The 21,826-nt window shown below is 39.5% G+C and overlaps 1 protein-coding gene across 1 annotated transcript in view; it reads right to left on the reverse strand.

The window, feature by feature from the left end:
• LOC115216494 (autophagy-related protein 9A) overlaps nt 1–19,537 on the reverse strand; it is a 54,601-nt gene extending 35,064 nt beyond the window's left edge. The window contains exons 1-3 of the mRNA XM_029785916.2: nt 18,994–19,537; nt 2,993–3,109; nt 1,548–1,656 (exon numbers count right to left, since the gene is read on the reverse strand). Of these exons, the coding sequence (XP_029641776.1) occupies nt 1,548–1,656; nt 2,993–3,098 (215 nt within the window). The 5' untranslated portion in view covers nt 3,099–3,109; nt 18,994–19,537. The remainder of the gene's footprint in view (nt 1–1,547; nt 1,657–2,992; nt 3,110–18,993) is intronic.
• Between the last annotated feature and the right edge of the window lie 2,289 nt (nt 19,538–21,826).

Genomic DNA, 21,826 nt, shown 5'->3' on the forward strand with positions numbered 1-21,826 from the left:
CCATGAGTGTAGTGGGTGCTTTTTACGTGCCACCTGCACAGGTGCCAGACAGAGCTGGCAAACGGGCACGAATGGATGGTGCTTTTACATGACACCAGCACGGAGGCCAGGCCGGGCTGGCAATGTACAATTATATTTATATAGATGTTTATACATATCAATATCTACACGTGCAACCCATATTCACATGTATACGTGCACATGCACACCCACATATGTGCATCTGCATGTATTATCGCCCCTGCATACGCAGGTATATATACCTTGCATGCATACGCACATTCATACATACCCACATACATACATATACGCATACACTCACTCATACTCTTGTTTTCTTACTGTGGCCATGCTGGAGCACCGCCTTTAGTCGAACAAATCGACCCCAGGACTTATTCTTTGTAAGCCTAGTACTTATTCTATTGGTCTCTTTTACCGAACCACTAAGTTACGGGGGCGTATACATGCCAGGACTGTGCATTTGTAAATTACATTATATCTTCTGTAATGGGTTTGTAATGGGCAGATTGTTCCAGGTCAGCAATTACAATTTGGTGAATGTCAGGGTGTTGTTGGTGAAGCGGAAAGCCAAGGATGTGCCAGAAGGCCTCGTTGCTACTTATGTACTGTCCCACGTGATAGTGCGTCAACTCATCCTGGCAGTATTCTTGTTGAAGTCCAAACATTGCAGTGTCAGAACCCTTGTTCACATACTTATAAACGCACTTTATAGACTTAACAGAGTTGCAAAACTCAACATTGATGTGGGCATTGAAAGTCTTTGACAGGAGTGGGCAGTAGGGAACAATCCATCTATTATCAACCTCGTGCTGTCTGATAGTTGCTGTGAAACTGCCATCTTCTGGTTCTCTCCATCTGTATGATGGATAGCCATCAGCACTTGTTTGAATTTCTTGTAGGAACCTCCTTGGAAACCTTTTTGAACATATACTGTCTTTCAAGCATGGTGAGTTTATGTTGAATCCACGCCCACATGGACCATGTTTGCCTTAACTATTTTGTATTGTACTTTGTCTAAAGCTGGATCAGGAAGCTCTGCTGAGATTATCTTGTCGATGTCAGTGGATTTTTCTGTGTCCTTTTCTGAAGAAGAGCGTAGGCTCGAAACATAAAAGACTTTTTCAATTCCTGAGCGTTATACTAATACATCTGTTTGTTTTGTACACCACCTGTCTTCGTCTTTTGTTTTTTTGTGAACTCTATCAGGTGGGACAGTACATAAGTAGTAACAAGGCTTTCTGGCGCATCATTGGCTTTCCGCTTCACCAACGACACCCCGCCATTCAACAGCTTGCAGTGCACTTGGAAAACGGTCAAAGGATGAATACTGGAGTGAAGAAATACAAACTACCAATTTTGCAGCAGCTAGTTGTTTTTTATACTTTCCCCACCACACAAATATTGAAAATATATGTTTTATACTGCTATACCAGCAGAAAATTTTACAAATAAATTTTAACAATAAAATTTTAACAGTGTATATAATTAAAATATGAAAAATAAAATGAAACATAAAGTGTTCTTACAGAAGCTGTAAAAAGCTATCCAATACCATACATTTATAACCATTTTTTTGATGATAGTTATAAATTCTTGTGAAGAAGTCATCCAAATTTTGGATATGGTTCCATGAGTCTGAAAAAAAAATATGTTGAAAATAATTAGAAATTTATAATAGATAACAATTTTTGAACTTCTTCCCTTCTTTATCTATATCCCTTTCAGTATTTTTAAAGGTATGAAGGTATTGCAAAAGACATGTCAACACGTGTAAGTATGTGTTAAGGTTTGTGAAAGAAGTACGTAAACAGTCAATGTCATAATCGAAGCAATTTAAAAAAGAACTATAAATATATTTGGCTAGATAAGAAAAATACTCAGTGTGATGGATAAAAATATGTAATTTTGCTTTTATTCATGGCTTCATTAAAAGAGTTTTTATTAAAAATTTATGGTATAGCGACAACTATGATTACTAGATTAATGTGATGTACTTTCAAGACTAATCATCATCATCATCGTTTAACGTCCACTTTCCAATGCTAGCATGGGTTGGACGAATGACTGAGGGCTGGCGAACCAGATGGCTGCACCAGGCTTCAATCTTGATCTGGCAGAGTTTCTACAGCTGGATGCCCTTCCTAACGCCAACCACTCCGAGAGTGTAGTGGGTGCTTTTACGTGCCACCGGCACGGGGGCCAGTCAGGTAGTACTGGCAACGACCTCGTTTGAATGTTTTTTCACGTGTCACCAGCACAAGTACCAGTAAGGCGACGCTGGTAACGATCACGCTCAAATGGTGCCTTTTATGTGCCACTGGCACGGAAGCCAGTTAGCCACTCTGACAATGGTCACACTCAAATAGTGCTCTTAGCACCCCACTAGCACGGGGCACAAGTGCCAGTAAGGCAACACTGGTAACGATCACACTCGAATGGTGCCTTTTACGTGCCACTGGCACGGAAGCCAGTTAGCGGCTCTGTCAACGATCACACTTGTATGGTGCTCTTTGCACCCCACTAGCACGGATGCCAGCCACCGAATTTGATTTCAATTTCGCTTGCCTCAACAGGTCTTTGCAAGCAGAGTTCAGTGTCCAAAGAAGGAAAGGTACGCATAAGTGGGCTGGTTACGCACTTGGCATAGGCCACAAGGTTAAGGTCTCATTTGGCTTGCTGAGTCTTCTCAAGCACAGCACATTTCCAAAAGTCTTCCAAAATTGATGAATAGAAATTAAATAGGCTAAACAGTTAAAAATCACAGGAAGAAAAGGTAACATTTTAAAACTATATTGAAAATTCTTGTAAAATATTTTATTAGATAGTCTTCATGTTTTAATTAAGCCTTACTAAGACACTAACTGCTTTAAAATTCTAGGTTTTTCAGTGTCTCAGTTGCATAGCAACAGTGTTTTGAAACGTCTTTCTAAATAGACTTTCTTAGATAAAAAAGAAGAAATAAGCAACTTACTGCCACCTCCTTCAGGTAAGATCTGGATTGCTGGCGATGATTCATCATCGTTATCATCTTCAGGAAAGGATCCCAAAGCCTGATAGCCAGTTTCATAAGTGGTCATCACTGTGGATTCTAAAAAACATTATACAAAAAACAAAAGGGTAATTGTGAGATTCTTGCTAACAATACAGAGATCTATAAATTAAAGAATTAAAAAACAATTTTAATGTTAGTAAAATGATTGGCATGCCTCAAACAGAAAAGATTTTATTTATTATAATTAAGAAGAGGAGAAAAAGAAAAAAATAGTTCTGTAAAAGGGCACCATTCGAGCGTGGTCGTTACCAGCGTCGCCTTACTAGCACCTGTGCCGGTGGCATGTGTAAAAAGATTCGAGCGAGGTCATTGCCAGTATTGCCTGACTGGCCCCGTGCCGGTGACACATAAAAAGCACCCACTACACTCTCGGAGTGTTTGGTGTTAAGAAGGGCATCCATCTGTAGAAACTCTGCCAGATCAAGATTGGAGCCTGGTGCGGCCGTCTGGTTTGCCAGCCCTCAGTCAAAATCGTCCAACCCATGCTAGCATGGAAAGCGGATGTTAAACGATGATGTTGATGTATTCATTTCTTAGTACAAACTACATTTGGCGACAGTCAATAATAATATCCATGAATCAAAACCAACATTGTTCTTTAAATGATACAAAACTCAAAATTTGCTATCGATGTTCTGTGGTTTTAACTTTATCTACTTTTCCCTACATCTTATTTACACATTTTTTGACATTCCCACGTAATCTTGCCAAGGCCATTTTTGTGGCCATTGACTTTTACATGCTTTTCTAGGTTACAATCTCAAATAACAAGCAAAGCAAATACAACACACCAAAGTGGTGTGAAGGACTTCTTAAGGACCACCACCTCTAATCGGAGTCGTCTTTGCTGACAGCTAAGCCATTAGGACTTTAACGAGTGAACAATGCAAGGCCCTCTTCAGGGCCACCAAGTTTTAATTGTTACCATTGGATTCATCTTTGCTGGCAGCACTACCACTGAGATAATTCAAAGTGAACCTTAAAAGGTCCTCTTCAGGGCCACCAACTATAAATTGTTATCACTGGATTTGTCTTTGCTGACAGCCCCACAGTTGAGACTTTTAAGAATGAATGATTCAAGGCTCTTTTCAGGTCCAGAAAGATTAAATTGCTACCATCGGATTCATCTTTGATGGCAGCACTGCCACAGAGATATTGCATAGTGAATGTTCAAAGGCTCTCTTTAGGGCCAACACCTGTAAATTGTTACTTCTATAGTCATGTTTGACAGAAGTCTTTTGGTTCATTTGAACGACTGCTCCATTGAGAGTTATACCAAGCAATGTGGGGTACCTCTGCTAGTTACTGTATAAAAGCAGATAAAAGATATATCTGATGAAAAACAGAAAATAAAGCTAATAAAGTAGGCTTGATTAAATAAATACACAGGATGCTTTTATAAAGTCATATTAGAATTAACAGAAACCAGTTAACAACTGCTATCAGTTCAGTTTTTTTAATGTACACTTCTCCCAACACACACACTTCTTAATGTACACATACTTTTTAATCTACACCTCCCAACACACACACTTCCACCTTCTTACCACAGATTTCATCCCCTTCCAATCCCCTCCCCTGGTGACTGCAATGGCTCAGGGATTCCAGGATAGAAATAAACTCAAAGCAATTGGTTTTGTTTCATACAATTGAAGAAACTGACACTGACTTAATCCACCAATTCTTGGGTAATGTGAATATTTTACACATGCCTTGTTTATAAATAGTAAAAACTGCATTAATTGCTAGTAGCTTTAGTGATAGCTAAAAGGTTTGACTGACAGACCCCCACAACTTCAAGTGAAATTATTAGAATATTGTTATTGACATGTTTTGGACACCAGAACTACTGATACGATGCTTTTCATTGGTGCTATAGGAAACAGGAATAGCTGAGCTGAGTCTATAAATTAATGGAAGATTTTTTTTTCATGTATAAAGTATCACTATTGCTAATAGTAGAGAGCTGAGTCATTGCCTGACATGTTTTTGAGTCACTCTGATGTACTGGGCCAGTTTATGTTGTTTATCTTATTCCAGAAATATGGTATGGTATCAATGACAAAACATATTGAGTCAATCAGCTTTTACTTATTGTCACAATCCCTTTTTGAGATTTGTTTGATAAAAATTTTGTCCCTGTCTGTATAACTGAGTATAGGGAAGGTCAGAAAAAGTTCAGACAGCTAAAATGACAATAATTATACATTACTCAGTCACACAGACCAAGGAAAGTAAAGTACCTTAACCTTTTCGTTACCATATTTATTTTGAGATGCTCAGTGTTTCTTTCAATTATTTTAAATATAACAAAGAATTTAGTAAAATAACTTAAATTATTATTAAGCTAGTGTTAGGAACATAAATTGCGAATAAGATTTGGTGGAAGATTTCAATTCAAAACTTATGAAAACAAGACATGTATATTAAAGATCCAGAGCCGGTTTCAGCCAGGTTGGTAATGAAAGGGTTAACTAAATAGTATAATCAAATAGTTCAACTAAGTTTAGAACTTATAGACAAATCATTCACCAACTGCACAGAAATGATTCATAATAGGACACTTTATAACAAATGGGCAGAGTTCTGTTTTTCAACAGTCATGTATGAAGAACAAGATGAATAGAGTGTGAGTAAAGAGAATGGAAAGAAAAAGACAAAGAGAAGATGAAAAATAAGCAGAATAATAAACAGAAAAAAAACAATGCAAAAACATTGAGTGAAATAAAAAGGAAAGGATGAAATGGCAAAGAGAAGAAAGGTGGGGGGGGGGGCAGTTAAGATAGTGATACAGGCAGGTAGCTACATATTAGATAACTCTAAATAAACTAATCTTAAGCAGGTATTAACCACCTTGCTAATGTTAAACCGTATCAGCTGTAGATAGCTTAGGTACTTGAAATGACTAACTGCAGCACAAGTACGTACAATCTGAGTCCCGAATATTGTGGAGAGAATGAATGATGGGTGATTTCTATAACTTTCAGGATCTCTTGAGAAGAGTAACTTAAAGCTGTTCTTTGTTGGGAACTTCAAGAGTTTCCAACAGAGGACTTAAATTACAGCACAGTAAATTAACAAAACAATTGTTAATCATACAGAGCACACCCTAATGTCCTAGAGGTTAACAATTGTCTGTAATAAACATGATACAGGGAATGGTCTGTGAGGTACAAAACAGAGTTAAAAATAGCAATGACAAGATCACTCTGGCATAGTAGTGAAGATTATCAAAATACCAGGTTTATAAAATATGTATCAAACATGTACGGGTAACAGACTATGCAAATGACTATAACTGCATTCTTCGTATATACATCTGTTAATGTAAAATGTATAACGGATGCTTTCAATGTCAAAACTTACACAGTGCTCCAATAACAACTATTTACTTCAATATGAACTAGATCAACAGACAGTTGAAATAAATTATTGAAAGACACGATGCAGTAAGGCAAGACAGTAACAAACAACACTAGATGAACACTGAAACAACACTAGATGAACACTGAAACGACACTAACACTCAAAATTCTTGAGGAGTTGGGAATGAGGTGAACCTGGTTAAGCTCCTTCAACCAATGCTGCACATTTATTTACTCTTTACTCTTTTACTTGTTTCAGTCATTTGACTGTGGCCATGCTGGAGCACCGCCTTTAGTCAAGCAAATCGACCCCAGGACTTATTCTTTGTAAGCCTAGTACTTATTCTATCAGTCTCTTTTGCCGAACCAATAAGTTACAGGGACGTAAACACACTAGCATCAGTTGTCAAGCGATGTTGGTGGTGGGGGGGGGGACAAACACAGACACACAAACATATGCACACACACCTACATATATATATATATATATATATATATATATACATATACATATATACAATGGGCTTCTTTCAGTTTCCGTCTACCAAATCCACTCACAAGGCTTTGGTTGGCCCAAGGCTATAGTAGAAGACACTTGCCCAAGGTGCCATGCAATGGGACTGGACCCGGAACCATGTGGTTGGTAAGCAAGCTACTTACCACACAGCCACTCCTATGCCTATTTATCCAGAAACATGCTACCTTAGGGCTTAATTAACAAATATATACACACGTGTACGTGTGTGTGCATGTGTGTATCATCATCATCAAACATCCGCCTTCCATGCTGGCATGGGTGGGATGGTTTGACAGGAGCTGACCTGGCAGAAGCCTGCACCAGACTTCTGTGACTGTTTTGGCAGGATTTTTACAGCTGGATGCCCTTCCTAACACCAACCACTCGGCAAAGTGGACTTAGTACTTTTTACATGGTACAAGCACAGGCAAGATCAGTTTTGGCAAGGTTTTTACAGCTGGATGCCCTTCCGAATGCCAACCACTTTGCAGTGTGGACTGGATGCATTTTAAGTGGCACCTGCACTGACACGGTCACCAAGTAACTTGCAAGACAAGGAATTTTGAGAGGGGAGAGGGTATTGGAGGAGGTGATCTTGTGTCAAATGGTGAATGATTATAGTGAGACAGAGAGACAGAAACAGGTGTCTTGCAGTAGAGGAGGTACAAGGTTACCTGGCCAGAAAGAGGGAGATCAAGAATGAAGACAGAAACAGGTGTGCTGCCGCAAAGAAGATACACGGTTACCCAACCCGAGAGAAATGCGAGAGAAAGAGAGTGGGAGACAGCAGGATAGCATTGGTGGTAAAGTGCCGGGCAAACTCAGAAGGACAGAGATCAGAATATAAATGGGATGGTTGAGTAAAGGAAGAGAGTGATATAAATGGTGGTAAGTGCCAGGGCATACCCTTGAGGTTCAAAGGTCATAATATAAGTGGCAGGATATTGCGAAAGAAGCAGGATTAGAGAGTGTAGAGGAGTGGGGAAGTAAGTGGTGAAAACCTGGGTATATACAGAATGGGGTGGGCTACCAGATAACAATGATACAAAGAAACAGAGCCATGAGGAAAGGATTGGGGAGTGAAAGGTAAGCAGAGTGTAAGAAGGAGGAAATGTGAGGAAGAGAAGAAATAAAGAGATGTAGATTGGTTTGTTGGGGTAGGGTGTGTGAAAAGTTTTGTTATATGTGGGTGGAACACACAGGTTGGGGGCTAGTGGATAGCAATGATACAGTAAGACAGGGCATGTAGATGGAACAAACAGGTCGAGGGCTTGCTGATAGCAATGATATGACGCAGTGAGAAAGGGCCAAGAGGACAAAATTGGGGAGTGGGAGGTAAGCATGGTGCATGAAGTGGAAATGCAAGGAAGAGATGAGATGTAGAGATGTAGTTTGGTTTGTTGTGGTATAAGAATAGCCTGGGCAAAGTTCAGAGAGCTCCTACCTCTGCTGGTGACAAAGGGCCTCTCACTCAGAGTAAAAGGTAGTAAAACTGTATGATGCATGTGTGCGAACAGCCATGCTACATGGCAGTAAAACATGGGCTGTGACTGCTGAGGACATGCGTAAGCTTGCAAGGAATGAAGCCAGTATGCTCTGATGGATGTGTACACGACAGAGTGTAAGCACCCTGAGAGAAAAGATGGACATAAGAAGCATCAGATGTGGTGTGCAAGAGAAACAATTGTGCTGGTATGGTCATGTGTTGCATATGGATAAGGACAGCTGTGTGAAAAAATATCACACCCTAGCAGTAGAGGGAACCTGTGGAAGAGGTAGACCCAGGAAGACCTGGGATGAGGTGGTGAAACACAACCTTGGAACAATGGGCCTCACGGAGGTGACCGAGACCTTCGGAGATATACTGTGCTTGAGAAGAGTACCCTTCAATCATTGGGCAATAAACTGCACTTGCAAAGACCTGTTGACTCAAGTTAAGACATGGTACATGGTACAAAGACATGCCACCTGTACTGGTGGCATGTAAAAAGCACTGCATTTCTTATGCGTCCATAGTTTACACTGGGTGCAGTGAAAGGAATTTCTTCCAACTCCTTTCTTACATATTGAGCAGGGCCATTTACCTGACGGAAAAAAGAATTTTGTCTTCTTTCTTACTAACAACAACTTTGGTCTTTGCTAGGTTAACTAACTTTAAGGCCCATTGATTCCAGGTTTTGTTTCTATACCTGGAATTTCTTGTGTGTGTGTATCACATGATCACGTGACCCACCAGATTATCAAATGCTGTTGCACATTGCTGGCCACAATGTGCTATGCAGTGTTTTAGCCTTCAAATCACGCCACCCTGCTGGCTAGGCAAGCAGGCCAACATCCCCCCACCCTGATCAAAAGGCAGGGGGACTGGAGCAATGTGAAATGAAGTGCTTTGCTAAAGAATACAATGCACTGCCCAGGTTGAGAATCGAACCCATGACCTGGCAGTCCTGAGTGCAACAGACTAACCACCAGGCCATGTGTCTTAACTGATATATATATATATATATATATATATATATATATATCATCATCATAGTTTAATGTCCGCTTTCCATGCTAGCATGGGTTGGACGATTTGACTGAAGACTGGCGAACCAGATGGCTGCACCAGGCTCCAATCTTGATCTAGCAGAGTTTCTACAGATGGATGCCCTTCCTAACGCCAACCACTCCAAGAGTGTAGTAGGTGCTTTTAAAGTGCCACTGGCACGAGGGCCAGTCTGGCGGTACTGGTGGTACTGGCAACAGCCACACTCGAAAATGGTGTTTTTACGTGCCACCTGCACAGGAGTCAGTCCAGCATATATATATATATGTATATATATATAGAGAGAGATTGTTAACCACTATATAGATCGTTAGCCACTACACACATTTTTTTCTCTCCTTGTTTTTTTTTTATGTCCCTTTCTGTTGAAGAGCGTAGGCTCGAAATGTAAAAGACTTTTTCTATTCCTGAGCGTTATACTAATACATCTGTTTGTTTTGTACACCACCTATCTTCGTCTTTTGTTTCTTTCGTAAACTCTCCCTATATATATATATATATATACGTGTGTGTATATATGTGTATATATATGTGTGTGTGTATATGTATGTATTTATGTGTAATGTAAGTATCTATGTATAGATAGGCATTCCTAAGGCAGTTAAGTCAAGGAATGATAGTGGAGAGGGTAAGTTTCCATTACTAAGAAATGTTTCTTGTGATAAGCATCTGAAATAGCTTCTAACAACCAAGTCCAATCCTAGTTTTTTTCATACAACTTAGCCTCTAAGTGCATGTATCAACAAGAGAAGGGTTAAAGGTGGGTGCTGGTACCTTAAAGCTAGCGCTTCAAATTGCCAGAACTCATCAACCTGAGAAAATAGTTCATCAAATAGAGAGGAAGAACTCTTGAGTTCAAATCTCTGCTGCTTTGCAGCTATACCCATTGATGTTAGTACGGCACAACAGCCAAACAAAGCAGCAGAGTTCAGAAGGTTACTGGAGGATGCCTTCCATGCAGACCCACCAGATGAGGTAAATAGATGAGATTGAACTCTCTCGGAGACACCATCCACAGTAATGTATTGAACATCTCTGCTTAGAAACAATTTGAAGCAAGTTCAAGTAGGCTATCCCCGCTGTTATTGAGGTAAAGTATCCAGCCCAAGCAACCTGGCAAGCGCTAAGAACAGCAAAATGCAAGGCCCAGAAAACAGCCAGATGCAGTGCAAGGCTACAACTTTGCAAAGGTATACAATCATCATCTGACACAGGTGATATTTATGGAATGTATGAGGGGTTCAGCATAACCATAAACAAGACAGTACCACTGAAAACATGTAACAGGTGAGACCATCAAAGACAAAGGCAAGCAGATGGGAAGATCAATAGAGCATTAATCTGAACTCCATGGAAAATATTTTGAGCAGTGTGCAAGGTACTGTAGGATGACTGGCAGTCATCATCATCATCGTTTAACGTCCGCTTTCCATGGGTTGGACGATTTTGATTGAGGGCTGGCGAACCAGATGGTTGCACCAGGCTCCAATCTTGATCTGGCAGAGTTTCTACAGCTGGATGCCCTTCCTAATGCCAACTACACCGAGAGTGTAGTGAGTGCTTTTTACGTGCCACCGGTACAAGTGTAGTAGGTGCTTTTTACGTGCCACCGGCAGTGATGGATGAAATAGATACGCTGCCAACTGCTGAAGAACTGAGTAAGGCTATCCATTGTCTTCACATAGGCAAGGCACCAAAATTAGAGGTCATCATGTGTGCAGAGAAATCAGGTTGCCAAACTTATACAAATTACTGTGCCAGTGCTGGAAAGAAGGAGCAATGCTACAGAACTTGAGAGGCTGCAATATTGTTCCTCTCTACAAGAATAAAGAGGATAGAAGCAACTGCAACAGTTACAAAGGAATCTCCTTGCAGAGCACCACTGGGGAAACTCTGCACTCATGTAGTTCTACACAGGCTGCAGAAAAATCACTGAAAGAATATACCCAAGGTCTCATTGCAACTTCAGGCCAAAACACTCTACACTTAACATAATCGGCCTTTCTCAACAACTACAGGAAAAGTGCAGAAAGCAAAGACACCACTCTACATCACTTTCATTGCTTTGCAAAGGTCTTCAAACTGTTCAAAATCTTTGACCAAACTGGGTACCTCCGAAATCATTCAGGACTGTTCAGTCATGCAACACAGATGTGAAAGGCATAATTCAGTTTGATGACTCTTCCTTGGAATCCTTCAACATTAATAGGATAGTGAAACAGGGCTGCCTGCTTGCCCTCACCCTTTTCTTCACTGTCACATTGAAGTATGCCTCTGAAACATCACAAAGTCAAAAGGAAAACTGCACAGCCTCTCTCGGCGTGTATGTGCGTGCACACACATATATTATACATCTGAAATCAGCAAAGTTTGTGTTATACAAACATAGGTAAATGGTAGCTGGTCCAATGATGTATATATATATGTACATATATATTGGCTTCTGTGCTGGTGCACATGACCTGCTGTGCTTGAGACCTATTGAGTCAAGTACATCAACATCAAAATAAATATCAAATGGAAATTGTAGTTGTGATACCTGTGCCAGTGGCACATGAAAAGCACCATCCGAATGTGGCCGATGCCAGCGCCGCCTTGACTGGCACCTGTGCCGGTGGCACGTAAAAAGCACCCATTACACTCACGGAGTGGTTGGCGTTAGGAAGGGCATCCAGCTGTAGAAACACTGCCAGATCAGATCGGAGTCTGGTGCAGCCTCCTGGCTTCCCAGACCCCAGCTGAACCGTCCAACCCATGCTAGCATGGAAAACAGACGTTAAACGATGATGATGATGATGATATATAGATTAAATTGTCGGTACAAGTTATGAAAATTGTAGAAAACGCTAGAGCAGAATTGATTACAGAGAGAGGTAACACAAATGCTATGCAGGTTGGTTCTGAGCCAGGGAGAAGTACTACTGATGCCATTTTCCTAGTGAAACAATTGCAGATGTATCAAGCCATGAATAAACCCCAATTCCTGGATTTTGTTGATCTAGAGAACGCCTTTAATAAAGAACCCTATTGTGATCTGGTAGTCTTTGAGGAAGCCTGGAATGGGTGAAATGCCTATGAAAGCTCTGTACAGGCTATGTACAAACGTAGTCAATAGTGTAAGGGTTAGTGATAAGGTGCATGGCTTAGTGGTTAGGGGCATTTGGCTCATGATCGTAAGGTCGTGAGTTCAATTCCCGGCGGTGTGTTGTGTCCTTGAGCAAGACTCTTTATTTCATGTTGCTCCAGTCCACTCAGCTGGCAAAAATGAAGTAGTACCTGTATTTCAAAAAAGGGCCAGCCTTGTCACATTCTGTGTCACGCTGAATCTCTCTGAGAATTATGTTAAGGGTACACGTGTCTGTGGATTGCTCAGTCACTTGCACGTTAATTTCACAAGGAAGCTGTTCCGTTGATCATATCAGCTGGGACCCTCATCATCGTAACCGACAGAGTGCTCCTACTAGTGATAAGTATAGCAATGAATTCATCCCCTTTCTGTTGATTATAGAGTTCTAAGCCATAGTAGAGGAGTTTTATGACCAGCTGCCTATAAGAGCTTCTTAATGTTGATAACCATATAACTGAATATGTACTAGAATTAGGAAAGAAATTCCAAGTATGGAGACAAAATCAGGAATCAAGGAGCCACAATGTGAATCTAGTAATGACAGGACCCTGCTTTCATCAGGAAAATGGCCATGCTTGATACGTTGAAAAGATACACCCAGTGTAAAATGTGCGTGCAGAAGAGGTGTAGTGAGATCACAAGCAGGCTAATAGAGAAAGTAAACTTCACATGTGGCAGTGCACAGAGTCAGTAAGTACTAAGAGCACTTGCAATGTAGACTCCCACCAGTACCCAGGTGATTCTCTAGAAGTAGGGGACAGGTTGTTATGTAGGAGAACTAATTAATGGTGGAGTTGGGTGTTCTGAAAGTATAGAATAGCCAGAATAAGAGCTGGTTGGCTAAAGTTTAGAGTGCAATTAACTCTACTGGCAACAAAGGAACCTCTCCCTCAGAATAAAAGGAAGATTCTATGAAGCTTATGTGTAAAGTGTGATGCTACATTGTAATGAGATGTGAACCTTGAAAGCAAAGGGTCTGGGAACACTAGAAAGAAATGAGGTAAGCATGCATCACTGGATATAATATAAGTGTGTATGAATGATAGAGCATAAATAAGCTGAGAGAAAAACTAAATCAAAGAGGAACCAGTTGTGGTGTGCAAGAGAGAAGCCTGCATTGGTATGTGGTACACATGGAGGAAATGTTGTATAAAGGTTTGCCATGCACTCAAAGTAAATGAAATCTGTGGAAGAGAGAGACTGAGGAAAACTTGGGACAAAACGGTGAAATCAGATCTGAAGTGCTGTTACACTTCATGAGGGAGACAAGGGGCTCCAATGACTCGTGGTATGCTATGTGGGAAAAGATCTACTTACCCACTCAGGCATGACAAAATGATCTTTAAAATTGTTGGTATATTTGTCAGTGCCAGTAGCACGTAAAAGAACCATCCGAATGTGGCTGTTGCCAGCGCCGCCTCAACTGGCCTCCGTGCCGGTGGCACATAAAAAGCACCAACCGATCATGGCCATTGCCAACCTCACCTGGCCCCTGTGCCGGTGGCACGTAAAAAGCACCAACCGATCGTGGCCGTTGCCAGCCTCGCCTGGCCCCTGTGCCGGTGGCACGTAAAAAGCACCCACTACACTCACGGAGTGGTTGACGTTAGGAAGGGCATCCAGCTGTAGAAACACTGCCAGATCAGACTAGGCCTGGTGCAGCCTCCTGGCTTCCCAGACCCCGGTCGAACCGTCCAACCCATGCTAGCACGGAAAGCGGACGTTAAACGATGATGATGATGATGATAACACTGGTATGTATTGCTAGATTTATGCCTGTACTGGTGAGCACATATGTATTGCATGCATGTCTGCCTACTGTCCGTGTACATCATCGACCCCTTCAGTGATAGCCATATCACTCAAGACTCTTTCTCATGTCCCTTGTATCACACATCTCTATTACATATCTATCTATTATCCATACCACTGTCATCAATCATGCCCCCTTTTGCTTATACCTTTATCTTTCTTGCTTTTGTTCCCAGTACCTATATCCCAATTACTCATCACTCACTCACCTTTACCTCTCATCAATTGCACAGCCAGAAAACTTTTAATATTATCATCATCATCATCATCATTTAACGTCCGCTTTCCATGCTAGCATGGGTTGGACGTATGACTGAGGGCTGGCGAACCAGACGGCTGCACCAGGCTTCAATCTTGATCTGGCAGAGTTTCTACAGCTGGATGCTCTTCCTAACGCCAACCACTCCGAGAGTGTAGTGGGTGCTTTTTACGTGCTACTGGCACGGGGCCAGTCAGGCAGTACTGGCAACGACCTCGCTTGAATCTTTTACACATGCCACTGGCGCAGGTGCCAGTAAGGCGATGCTGGTAACGATCATGCTCGAATGGTGTTTTTTATGTGCCACCGGCACGAAGGCCAGATAGCCGCTCTGGCAATGATCACGCACGGATGGTGCTCTTAATACCCTACTAGCACGGGGCTCGTGCTAGTAGTTTTAATATATTCCACTATATCTCAATGCACTATAGATTTTGTGCTTAGTCCAAATTTTATCTTAATTCAGGGAGCCCATCAACAGATGTTAAACTATGAAACAAAATGTAGCAGAAAATGAAAACCCCAGGAAGCTGTGAAAGAAGTGGGGACAAACAGGAAACACCAGGAGACTGTCAGAGTAGTAAGCCAAGGACAACTTGGACTTGGCAACTACAGCACCAAGAGGTGGAAAAACACCAATACCAGGAGCATAGTGCATAGCTCATAGTGCAACGGATCCATGATTCAACAGACAAGGATCACTAGGTGAAAACATTAGGGTTTTCCCCCCCAGTGTCAATGGATACAGTGGGACCCAGCACTCTAGCACCCAATGTCCTAGAAGGAACTCTGAAACACTGACTAGAGAAAAGTGTCCTCTATGCTTTGTGCTATTACTGATCTCCTGCCAACCCCAAATAACTTTCAAATATGGAGCAAACGAAAAAAACCCATCCTGCAAGCACTCTTTCTGCCCTAAACCACATTTTAACCGACTTTGCCTTTCATTCTTTCGGGGTCGATAAATAAAGTACCAGTTATGCACTGGGATCGAAGTAATCGACTTAATCCCTTTGTCTGTCCTTTTTTGTCCCCTCTATGTTTAGCCCCTTGTGGATAGTAAAGAAATAGGAATTTCGTCTGCCGTTACGCTCTGAGTTCAAACTCTGCCGAGGTCGACTTTGCCTTTCATCCTTTCGGGGTTGATAAATTAAGTACCAGTTACGCACTGGGGTCGATGTAATCGACTTAACCCCTTTGTCTGTCCCTGTTCGTCCCCTCTATATTTAGTCCCCTGAGGGGAAATAAAGAAATAAATTATGACAGGATTCTTGCAAAAGTCAGTGAGTGGACCGATCTGCAAAGAGTATAGACTAATAAACTCCAGCCACCACCACCACCAAAGGGTATCCAATTCTTAAAGAAGGCAACAAAGCTCAAAGGTGAAAGCAAAGGCAAGGGACCCATTTTCTATTTTGCATTCAACCTCCAACTGGGAGATGCAAGTGGACCTGAAGGGCTGATTTGTCTTCTTAGAGGTGATAGTGTTAATATCACTCTGACCAGACATGTCCCCACTCTCCAGGAGTACAAAAACAATCATTGTGGTTGAACTCACAGAGCCAGGGAAGAACATACTCGATATATCCCACCAGGTAAACAAAAAACAGAATATCGGGACTTAGTCAAAGAGGCCCTTGTCAAAGGATGGCATGCAGCCTCATACCCCACTGGTCAGCTACCATGGCTTTCCAGCAAAGAAAATGCCCTATTTCTTGTGGAGAATAGGTCTGGAACCCAGACAACAGGAGAGAGAGCCATCAAAGGGACAGGCACAGCAGCTCAGGGTGGTTATGGTTGATAAAAGACCACAAACGGAAGCCTTCCACAGGTGAAGACTAGTTCAGTTCACACTGTCACACTCAGATGAAGCATACAGGCAAAGGAGTGAAACACGTGTGACCCTGTGATATTTGCTGACAATATGGAAGGGTTTCGAGCATTGCAATGGATTTAGAAGAGCTTGCAAAACCTCTGAATAGCTCCTGCAGTTTTTGCATAGGACAAAGTATCTCCGATGTTTATTTCATCTTTATATGCACTTAATTTAATTCTTGTTAAAGACGTGTATGAGAAATTTCAAGTCATGAAGCTGGGAGTTGAGTTCATTTCAAGTAAATAAAGTTTGGTATCACAGACAGACAACTGCAAGGGGGAAATCAGGATAACAATTTAACTTCAAAATGGTTATAATTAGTGAAATGAGTTTAATGAGTAATGGCAAAAGTGCAGAAAACTGCATTATAAATAAAAGCATTTGAGTTTGAGCCCAGCCTAAGACAACTGGAGACTGGACTAATAAAAATAACAACAAAAAAAAATTTTAATTCATACAAAAGAGAAGTTTAATAATTTGGGAATACTTTGATAAAAGCTCATCTCAAATCCAAACAATAAATTAGTAGCAAAGAATGAAAGAAGAAAAAAACAGAAGCATCTAAAAGTATTTATAAATAATAGTTGATGTCATCAAAGCCTGTACTGCAAAGAGCACTCTTCGAAAATACTGGATGATAATTTTCAATCATAGTTATTTTCACTATGTAATTATTTCAGCTGATTCTTGCAAATACTAGCTGATCAATTCTTAACTACAACATCATTAAACATAATTACTTTAGTGAAGAGGCCATGTTAACAAGTGTTCGACTGTGTATCTTTTATATTATATACTACAGGGACTTATTAACAGTGATTCACTTCAGATATAGAGACACAATCTGTGAAGACGAAGGAACATTTGATTTGAATTTCGTTAGAGATTTCAGTTTTGTACTTAAAAGTAGAGGCTGACACTTCAATCATTAAGGAATGAAAGAGGAAAAAAAAACATAGCTTTCTAATTTTAAAACTATTACAATACGCTAATCTTCAACATTAACTGCACCACAAACAGCAGCTATCCACTTCCAACCAAACACTTCTTCCCACGATCTTATGCAGTCTTCTTAAGTGGTTGCCTTCTTTCTTGAACCTAGCAATTAAAAACGTACACTACTATAATGGCCCTCAACTTGTCAGTTTCGTCTCACCACGCACCCAGCTTTTCCCAATGTTATGAACCCACACTATAATAATATCTTGGACTTTGTTATGATAATGCTTTCTTCAGAACTCTTTTGCTATGTCTGCCCTTCCATCAAACACAGAACACCTAAATTAATTGGGCAATAATGAATGCCTGGCAATTTGATAATGTCAATATTATATAATATGCCTTCGTTTAAATGCGAATATCAAAAGCTTTGTTTGTTAATTTTCAATTTGGCATAACATTCTCCAATCTACCTGTTAATGCTTTTTCTTTTTCCATTATCAGATGACTTTTTTTTCTTCTAGTGAATCGAATCTGAAGCACAACATCTTCGTACATCGAGACTAAATATATTTAGTATTCGTTTATTTTCATTTACTTTAAATTTTCCCCTTTCATTTGTATTTCTTCGTATTGCACAGCTACGTAAATCAGTTTCAATATAATATAGGAAGGACATCAGGTAATGAGATCGTATTCCGGATATTAACCTTTGATATTTTTGGGGGAGTGGGCCAAATTTTACCAAATGCTAAATTACTGGGGGTCACAGAAATATAAAAGTTAGAGTACTTCTAGATTAAGGTCGACGAAATACATACAAAAGGTGTCCTTATATAATCTAAAACTAATCTAAAATTTATTTCTATTCTACGCCTTCCAACGTAATTCCAACACAACCCAGTCTTTTGGTATAAATCGAAAACAAATCAACATGTAGTAGTAGTACTAGTGGACAGAAAATAAACGAAATGATGCTTTAGAGAAGATTATGATGGTGATGATGATGATGATGATGTAGGTGTTGTGGATTGAAATGTTTTGCTTTCTTTCCTGTTTATGCCATGAATGATGAGAATTAAAAGAACTCTGGCTTTCAGAAGAGTTTGTATGAAAAACAAAACAAGGTTAAATAGTATGAGTAAATAGTGTCAGCAGCTGGTACAAATGAGATGTTCTTATTTCTGTCCAGAATTTTAATAACAAAAAACAAAGGAGTAAACAAAAGACTTATTAGTAAACAGTAATACAAGTAAACAACAGGTAAAAAGACTTCCCTACCAAATTCCAGGTGAATTCAACTTAAAAATTAATCATAATAATAATAAATCTATTAAACAAAGCGTAATTAATCGTCCACTGATTAAATGAAAATCAAGAATCTCAATAATTTTAGTAGAAAGAATGGAACATTATGTCTAGATTATTGTTGTTACACAGACATTGCTCATTAAAAACAGGTAATTCGATCACTTACCTTTGATTTCAAGGATAACAATATAAAATAATAAGGTTGGTTTTATTGCGAGTGTTGATCACAACTGAGTTTGGCCATAGGAAATGGTTTTGGGAGGAGAAAATATCAAAAGAAAACTGGTTCCCTTCATCCAAGCATCCCAATAAAAACCACAGAGATATCTAACAACTTTCTGATAATAAAAAGAGTATTTCAGCCTGGTATTTTGGTAACATAATTAATGGGAATAAAAGAGGTTTTAGTGAAAGTTTGAGAGTCAGTTCTGTGAATGAAGTGTGTGCAAGGCAAAAGCAAAGAGATTTTTCTCTCCCAATTTCGACATGGTGTTAATTAGTCTTTTATTTGCTCCAAGTGCGCCCTCATAGCAAAACAGCCAACTTGCGATGTACTAATTAAGAAACTGAGCTCTCAATTGGGTGTGAGTAATGCCCTGATTCTTGAGAAATTACCCGTCAAGTGAGGATCGACTTATGAATAATAATGGAATATTGACATTTCTGATTTCTTTTTTTGTTTGTTTGTTTCCTCATTCGTAATACTTTTCTGCTGAATTGCTACCCAGAAAAAAAAAAAATATTATTTAAATGCTTCTTTATATATATAAAAATAATTTATTTCCTAGTGATTTCATACAGGTTTTGATTAATATCGTGGGTAAAATTAAGTAATTATTACATGAAATATTTGTTTAGAAAATATATTATTATCTAATTATTACTTCATTAACCGGAAGTTGTATTCACCTCAAATTAGTTCTTTTCCTTTTGAAGAATTCTCCGTCATTCATTCTCAAAGATTTTATTCTTCCGACCTTTCTTAGAATACTTGAGAAATAATTCTTCAAAAACCATTCATTTTTATTTTTCTTGAGATTATGAACCAAGGAAATGTTCCCCTTAACTAAAATTTTAAAAAATTATTTAAAGAATGGTCGAAAACATCTTCATTTTCTTCAAATTATAGAAAATGATTTCTGATATTTTTGGCAAAACTCTTTGCTCGAAGAAAGGGCAAACTTTCGGAATAGCTGTCCCCACAAGTTGAATTTTCTCCGTTTAGCCAGGATTTTAAACTTTTTTTTTTTTTTAACTCTGGCACTTCAGAATATTGGTGAAAAAGGTTTTCCTTGAGAAAATATTTAATCTACAATTCTTTGAATGTTGCCTCCACCCCGCGCGAGGAAATCCAACTTACGTAGGACAGCTGTTACGAAAGACTGCTGAAAGCATTAAGTAATTCTCACGACACATACTTCTACATTTTTCTTATCGACGCAGTCCGAAACAAGATTCTTCGGACTAATTTTGAGGAATTTTTCTGAGTATAGATAAATATAATACATTACGGACCTGAATAGCTTAGTTACTCTTTTACTTGTTTCAGTCATTTGACTGCGGCCATGCTGGAGCACCGCCTTTAGTCGAGCAACTCGACCCCGGGACTTATTCTTTGTAAGCCCAGTACTTATTCTATCGGTCTCTTTTGTCAAACCGCTAGGTGACGGGGACGTAAACACATCAGCATCGCTTGTCAAGCAATGCTAGGGGGACAAACACAAACACACACACATATATATATATATATTTATACGACAGGCTTCTTTCAGTTTCCGTCTACCAAATCCACTCACAAGGCAATGGTTGGCCCGGGGCTATAGCAGAAATTCAAGTTATATAATAACTCGATTAATAAAAAGGTCTAGTAATTATCTTAACTGTGTTAATTTAAAAGAGACTGAAATATCTTTTTACAAAATAAAATTGACCTTTAACTTAATTTTATTCATCTTTCTGCATAATAAATATTGAATATCGCTCAAGAAATTTACAAAATAAAACATTGACATAAAATATAATAATTATTAAAACAACATAGAAGTGTATCTTATGTAATTTTTAGTAATTATTTTATGATTTCCCCAAGCAAAATGAGTGAGTGAAAGACGTAATATGTTTCTTTATTAGCCACACAGGGCTGCACACAGACGGGACAGATTACAAGGTAGAGCTTTTCGTTTTGGGGGAGAAAAGAAACAAAAAAAGTGGGGTAGGTTTTCGATCAAAAGGGAAAGAAAAAAAGAAAAAGAAACGATCAATAGGGATCGGGTATCACAGAAATGTCATGGTGTAAAGGGGGAAGCAGATAAGGTTTATCCGTGGAAAGAAAAGCCTACGGAAAAGACCACGGTAACCTCGGTCAATACTGTTACATGTTACCACATTTGTTTGCAAGTAGGTAACCCGGTACTACTAGCGAACAGTGGTCCCTGTGTGCGCATCCGCGCTAGCTAGTCGTGACTGGTCGATCTTAAAACGACTACCTAGCAAAGTAAATAAAACACAAAATAAATAATTTTTTTACACAAAGTAAAGGATATGGCAATCTTTCGTCTCTAGTAGACCTTTCCGTCGATTTCCGTAAAAAATTTTTTTTTTTACATATGGGCTTGCGGGAACTTTTGAAGTAATGAGAGCGAAAGAGACTAAGAGAAAGCGATTGTATGACGAGGGAAGTTCTTTTGAAGTTACCGTGCATGTGAAGCATTGATGTACATGTGTGTGTGTGTTTGATGGGGGTGTGGGAGACAGTATGTTGTGTAAGTGAAGTGCTTCTGTTAGTGTGTGTGAAGAGACAGAGTAATGTGTGAAAGAAAGAGATAACTGAAATTTTTTACTCGGTGTATGTGTATATGTATGTATATTACTTCAAAAGTTCCCGCAAGCCCATATGTAAAAAAAAAAAAAAAATTTTACGGAAATCGACGGAAAGGTCTACTAGAGACGAAAGATCGCCCAGTTTCCTTTTTCTTAAACAAAGTAAATAATTTTTTGAA

Source organism: Octopus sinensis, linkage group LG10, assembly GCF_006345805.1.
Source record: "Octopus sinensis linkage group LG10, ASM634580v1, whole genome shotgun sequence".
Lineage (NCBI taxonomy): Eukaryota > Metazoa > Mollusca > Cephalopoda > Octopoda > Octopodidae > Octopus > Octopus sinensis.